Raw genomic sequence first — 7,050 nt, forward strand, 5'->3', positions numbered from 1 at the left:
TAATTCATGTCGACCTAAATGCATGTTGACCTAATGGTGTCGACCATCATGCTGGTGACCCAATGACCGTATCCCATCTCAGCTAGGTAGCACCTCTCATTACAAGCAGCTAGGGAGTGCAGTGTAGACTAGAGCCCTATGTTCCTATATATTCTATGGTATGGGGATATCTACACACCTGAGGTTGGAGATCGCCTCAGTCTAGATTAGTGCCCCTCCCCCACTGCACTCACACGGTATATAAGCAGGGACCGAGCACTAACTGCTCATTACTGACTCAGGCACAATCCAAAGTAAGTTCTCATACTTATATAGTGGCAGGTTTCTTGGGGTGAATGTTTGGGTGTGGGACCCTGGAACTTGTCTGGCTGGGGCAATTCAGGGCATCACTACATAACGCATAGATTCACATTCTATACACTTTCTTTGTATGTCTTTCATCCATATTTTATTTTTCCACATTTTTAATTTTCTTCAAACACTGAATAGTTGCTTTCACCTTACACAATGCTCTGTAACACTTCACTGGTAAATTTAACTCGTGATGTCCTGTGGGATTTCCCATGAATCCCGTGTGGCAGTGGATGAGAAGTTAATGGTCAATTGAGAGATGATGTTGTTGTGGGCAACAAACACCAGTTGCTTTCTTATTGTCCAGGAATGCTGGCACTTGTGGTTCTCCAAGTGTGCTCAGGGCAGGCTTGCTGGACATTATAGGCCGTCCTTATCATAACTTTTTTTTTTTTTTTTTTTTTTTTTTTTTTTGGGGGGGGGGGGGGGGGGGGGGAGGTGGGCTTCCATTCATTGGCTGACCAGTGGGTGCTTTCTGTTCTGTAATGGGGGAACTCATGGCTCTCAGTGGTAGAGCAATAGTTGTAAAATGAAGTAATCATGGCTTCACAATGTCTGTAATCTTGTATAAGGGGTGGATCTGTAATGATGCTATTTTGGAGACACAACCCCTGCTCTGCCCTTACCTATAATGACCTCTGCTATGCCCAAAGATGCTACATCATTCAAAACTGATGGTTACTAAATCTGAGACTTCTATCTGCTATAAAATGCACTCAGGATATTTCTTTGGCATTGCCATTTGTACATTTGCAGAATCAATGGAGGGTCATACACAAAACAAAACTGACCCTTAGGGGGTATTCAATGTCAGCCACTATCCCCAATGGGAAATAGCACCTGCCACCTATTCAATGCTGTTATTTCTGATATCATTGAAGGCAGACGTAGGCAAAACGGATCCAGCTTTAAAGCAAGTCTGATCTGTTTTGTTGGAAACTCCTGTGGATTGTATAATTCACAGCTGTTATTTCACAGCCGTTTTCACCACTCGAAAGGCAGAACATTGAATTCAACCTATCGTATCTTTCAAGCTGGGTGGGAACAGCCTGGGATTCTAACTGTCAGTATGTTCCAATAGTTGGCATCCCGGATTGAATACCGCCTTTAGTAATCTATGCCCAATTATGACTGGTCTTGTTCCTTCCAGCGCTGCTCCATCGGGCATTGTTACCTGAAGACATGGGGACCTACAAGCTAAAGATTGCTACAGGGACTGACCTGAGTGCTGGGACCTGTGACCAAGTCTCCATTGTTCTTCTGGGCACCCTGGGAGAAAGTGCTAAACATCACCTGGATCATAAGTGGAGTAACTTCAGACCTGGAGCTGTGAGTATTAGTATGCTCATAATACCAGTAATATAAGCTGTTACATGATGTATGAGCTTTGTATCTGATCATTGGACTGTTCAGGGAAAAAATGTATACATTTCACAAAGTCTTAAAATGTGAGTTCTCCTACACTTTCATTTCTCATTGTACATTAGGGCTTGGCCCAGTGGCATGATGTCTTCTGTAAGGGCATTTTGTGTGTGTCTAGATTAAGACTGTGAAATGGGGTGGGATGTACCAAGCAACTGCAGTACATCCTGCCACATCGCAGTTCTGTACTAACATATGTGATTAGTATTGCAAAGGGTAATTCTTGCCATGAGAACTGCCCTTTTGTGAAACTGGTGGTGGGGAAGGTGCGCGGGTCTGTGGCTCTCCCCCTCCTGCTGTGGCTAGAATACTCCTGCTCAGTCCACTGCTAGGCTCCTCCCTGCACCCAGAAGAGGGTTGCTGCCCGGACACAGGTGAGGGAGGGATGTGAAAAGAAACACCTAGGCGTACCCCGCCCGTGGCAAAGCCCTGGCGGTGGGGCTTTAATGCATATGAAAGTGTGTTTAAAAAGGTTTTTACCATATTTCCAGTTTAGTACATCCCACCCAAGTGTGATAAATATAAGGTGGCAGACGGTGCACTATACCTGTGTAATACAGTATATCTATATATATTTTTTTTTTAGTGAAATGAATACAGTTCATCATATGCTACAGTACTGCACCTATTTTGTGTCCTATGTACTGTAATTAACTGGATTGTTCCTTTGGCCTACATACAGATGCAGGATAAATAACTGCCATTCAATTATTTATCCTTCAAGTTATTTGACCCTTATTTGAAGTACTGTAATATATTGAATTGTTCCTTTGGCCTACACATACAATATAATTGCACCCTTCATAACTGGCATTAAATTATTGGTACTTGTGTACTATCACGGCTCCCATCTCATCCCATCTCATTGCATACCATAAGGCTTAAGATGGTATGCAATGAGATGTGCTGCGATGGGACCCGATCTTATACAATTTAAAATTGTATACCATTGTACAGATGTAGCGGGATTCATCTTTGCAGGGGATGGCGATGGCGTCACCATCCCCTGCCCCGCCGCCATCTGTATGCCGGAAGGGGGTGCATGAAGCGTCCCCTTCCGACGGTGCTGCCCTCGGTCTCCCGGTGCCCACACCGGGCGACCGCACTCCCCCGTAGCCTCCTTGGGTCCCCCTCGCCCGGATACTGTGACGCGCGTGCGTGGGGGACGCACGCGCGTCAGTCAGATAGCGGCGTCGTGTTGCTGGCGATCCGCCAGCAAGGACAAGGCATGATTCATCTGTATATGGCATACGATGAAATTTAAAATTGTATACGCACACTAATGGGTGCTTACAATGTTAAATGCACCCCCACTATCAACGCCAACCCGAAGCGTGGCGAGCCCCGCGAGGGGACGCGTAATACATGTAAAGTATTATGCGGGGCTCGCTGCGCTCGCCACACTATATAAAATCAACTCCATGCTGACATGGATTATACAATTAAAAATCGGTACTTGTGGATTATCACGGCTCCCATCGCATGCCATATATAGTGGCATGCGATTTTTTTTTTTTTTTTTTTTTTTTTTTTTTTTTTTTTTTACAAAATCGCATGCATTTTTTTAACTGAAAAGCATACAAATGCATTGAAATTAGTATGAAACATGTTCAATGGCCTCGATGTCATTTTTGAGGCTGTACCACCCCCACTATCAACGTGAACCCGAAGCGTGGCGAGCGGTGGCGGTACGCGTAATACGACCTTTTCATACCCCCACTATCCACGTCGGCGTGGAGTTGAGAATAGAAAGTGTGGCGAGCCACTGAGCCCGAAGCGTGGCGAGGGGACGCGGACACCTGTGAAGGTATCCGTGTCCCCTCGCGGGGCTCGCCACGCTTCGGGCTCGGTGGCTCGCTGCGCTCACCACACTTTCTATTCTCCACGCCAACGTGGATAGTGGGGGTATGAAAAGGTCGTAGGGCGTGTACCGCAGGCTCGCTGCGCTCGCCACGCTTCAGGTTCACGTTGCTAGTGGGGGTGGTACAGCCTCAAAAATGACATTTGGGGTCCATTGAACATGTTTAATACTAATTTCAATGCATTTGGATGCTTTTCTGTTAAAAATCGCATGCAATGCGATATTTTTTTTTTCCTGTGCGATGGCCATCGTGGGAGCCGTGATACTCCACAAGTACCTAAAAATCTTATAGGGGGGCCAATTGACCTTGAAAGCACCCATTAGTGTGCTTATTCAATTTAAAATCTCATCTCATCGTATGCCATATACAATTTTAAATTGTATAAGATGGAAGTCGTGGGAGCCGTGATAATACACAAGTACCAAATAATTTATCCTGCAATTTATTTGACCCAGTTCTGGCTTGGCTTCTGCCTAAATATGTACATAGTGCATGGAAGAATAACCAGATTAGTAACGGCAATGCACTGTAATAATGACCTAATAGTCCTGTGCAGCAATATGTAATAGATGTAGAATCAAGTGCACAGGCTGGGACCTAAGGGGGTGGGGCTCACTAAATATTTCCCCTGTAGGCCAGTCTGACCCTGGACAAAGGCAGTAGTGATGTCTCCACAGCTTTCAAAGGCTTCTGCACCATTATGTGACCATATTGAATACCTAAACAGACTTGTTTTGATTTTCTGCCAGAAAAAATTAGATTTCTACAGCTGGTTCCAATATATTATATAAGTTACATATTCCCCAAACCAGACTGTTGCCTGTTCATAGTGGAGTTGAATTATTGGAAATTCCATTAAGAAAGCTCCAGGGTTGAATTCAACAGTCTAAAATATTTGCAGAACTTTTTTATTAAGGAGCATACACCGTGATAACAGCCCATATTCAAAGCAATCTGAATAAATCTCTTAGAAAATAAGTTTTAACTGCTCGCTGTGTATGCCTGATGGCGATGTGCTGTCCCACGCGTTGTGTTCACCGGCTCATATCTTGAGTTTATGTAGTGAACATCTGTCCAAATAGCCAGTGTTCTAACCAGAGAACATTTGTTAGCACAGACACATTACTACAGGTGTATAAGCAATCTCGTTGGCCATGTGTGCTGAGTGATCTGTAGCCTAGAACCCTAAGCACATAGATGCCCTTAGTGTAAGTACTTACCTGAACAAACAATTTATATATTCTTGGTTTTAGCTTTGATAAATCACTCCATTGCTTCAAATGTTGCAAAACTTATGAACAATAGAAGACTTATTCAGTAAATTGATGCAGAATTCTGTCTGCAAATCCCCTGATCCATAGTGGTGATCTGTGGTTCCTCGGTGCATGTTTCTCAGACATCGCTCTGCTTTTCCAGGTGACTGACTTTGAAGTTGACACAGAGAAAGATCTTGGAGAGCTCCTGCTGGTTCGGCTGTCAACAAAGACCTACAATAACTTTAATACAGTTGCTTGGTATTGCTGCTATGTCAATGTGCCCTGCCCTAATGGTCGGCTCTACCAGTTCCCGTTTCATCAATGGATACCTACGGGAATGACTGTGGCAATACCAGAGGGAAAAGGGTAAGATTCTATCCAGACTTGTATTGTGCTCTCTGGGGATCTCCTCATCTGGTCTATGTGGGTGGTCCTCATTGTGGGATAGGTAAACCGGCTTACCCCTATGTATGACATTGTCAAAAACTTCATCTCCCGGTTGGTGTCCAGTACTGTTTAGATTGATTAAGGAATAGTTAGCACACATGAAACACTACAGATGGGAAAGTTTCCATGTATGGGCATTTCCCTTATGGAGTCACATTATTGATCTTGCATACTGTAGGAATCACCATTCATAAACCAGGCTGACTATGGTACATTACAGTACACTTGGTATCTGTTCTGTTTCAGGCATCCTACTATCCAGCAATACTCACCCACTACTAAAGAAACAACGGACAGAGGAACTGGAGAAGGAAAGAGAGACTCACAAGTGAGTGGTCAAAATACATTGAGTACAGCTTTATTGCTGTTTCTGAGGATATTCATTCATTATATGATGGAAAGTATTCCCTTTTAGGGAGGTGCCAAGGGAATTGGGGCCAGGTTAAGCTTACATTTTACCTATGCACATCTTTCATTAGCATTAACTCTACTGTTACTGCCAACTAAAATATATTCAGGTCTTCAGCCTATGCTGTCATGTGACTGGAGGAGATAGTTCAGACTTAGTCTTTAAGCCTTTGCAGATTGAGCCAGTTCTTTCAAAAATAACTTTCTTTTGGGTCGCTTATTCTACATTAAGCTGCCTCGTTAATTTAAATAGATCCCACTAGCTTTAAAACATTGGGGCAGATGTATTCAGCCTGGCGAAGAGAAAGTGGTCTGTGTGCTTATCCCCTTCCACTTAATCTCTTCACCAGGCTTAATACATCTGATCCATAGAGAAACTTTTCTATAATCCCTACATCTAGGAATGGTCAATGTAGTAAAATCATGCATTTATTTTATACTACTAACCTCTGTATCCTGCAGGTGGAAACCTTATGCAGAAGGTGCCCCTCACTGCATTGCTGTAGACAAGGTTGAGGAACTGCCCAGTAATGACCAGTACTCCCAGGGGCGGATTGGGAATTAAAACCAGCCCGGGAAATATCTTGAGGCAGCCCTGGTAGGGGGGGGGGAGCGGGGTGACGGGCTGTTGCGCGCCGCAGGCGCGCCCAATTTTTGGAGGCGTGGCCTAGCAATATGGGGGTGTGGCCTATTTCAATGAGGCCACGCCCCGTTTTGCCACTGTGGGGCATTGCTAGTGGCTCTGAGCTGCTGACTATGTCCCCGGCAAGGACAGAAAGAGTGACAACAGACAGAGTGACAGCGGGGACACAGAGAGAGCCACATATGTACTGTATATTGAGCATCACTGTGTGTGGCAAATGTATAATGGGCATCACGGTGTGTGGCCTATGTATAATGAGTCCATTATACATAGGTCACACACTGTGATGCCCATTATACATATGCCATACACCGTGATGCCCATTATACATAATTGAAATGTCATCCGAGAATGGAGTATGAGTGCGTTCAGCGCTGCGCTCTCCTCCTGTCTCTCAGCTCATCATTGTAGTTCAGCTGCTAGAAGCCAGTGGTGGGTAAACGGTGCTGCCAGATGGTGTGCCCACAGTGCAAATGCACTGTGGGCAAGGCACAACTGGCACACCGATAGTTACGTCCCTGTGTGGGACACAGATCAGGCTGCTTCTGCCTCCACCCATACACATTATTATGTTTTTCACTAGTGTTTAATGACAGGGGGCATGTGTTGGTGTTGGTGCACTGCCCTCCCCCTAAAACAACCACTGTCTGCCAAGATAATG

General features: G+C 44.7%; 1 protein-coding gene across 1 annotated transcript; it reads left to right on the top strand.

The window, feature by feature from the left end:
- Positions 1-282: 282 nt before the first annotated feature.
- On the top strand, positions 283-6,311 carry LOC146058559 (arachidonate 12-lipoxygenase, 12R-type-like). The gene is made up of 5 exons (XM_083170843.1): positions 283-293; positions 1,502-1,680; positions 5,052-5,257; positions 5,601-5,666; positions 6,209-6,311. Exons 2-5 carry the CDS (start codon positions 1,534-1,536, stop codon positions 6,309-6,311), a joined length of 522 nt encoding a protein of 173 aa, XP_083026969.1. The 5' UTR covers positions 283-293; positions 1,502-1,533.
- The last annotated feature ends 739 nt before the right edge of the window (positions 6,312-7,050 follow it).

This window comes from Crinia signifera, chromosome 2 (assembly GCF_055691185.1).
Source record: "Crinia signifera chromosome 2, ASM5569118v1, whole genome shotgun sequence".
NCBI classification, from domain to species: Eukaryota; Metazoa; Chordata; class Amphibia; order Anura; family Myobatrachidae; genus Crinia; species Crinia signifera.

Excerpts from the sequence above, each read along its gene's own strand:
- LOC146058559 (XM_083170843.1), top strand. The coding sequence starts at position 1,534 with ATGGGGACCTACAAGCTAAAGATTGCTACAGGGACTGACCTGAGTGCT. Across the intron at positions 1,681-5,051 it reads GTAACTTCAGACCTGGAGCT|GTGACTGACTTTGAAGTTGA; the intron begins GTGAGTATTAGT and ends CTGCTTTTCCAG. Across the intron at positions 5,258-5,600 it reads GCAATACCAGAGGGAAAAGG|CAATACTCACCCACTACTAA; the intron begins GTAAGATTCTAT and ends CCTACTATCCAG.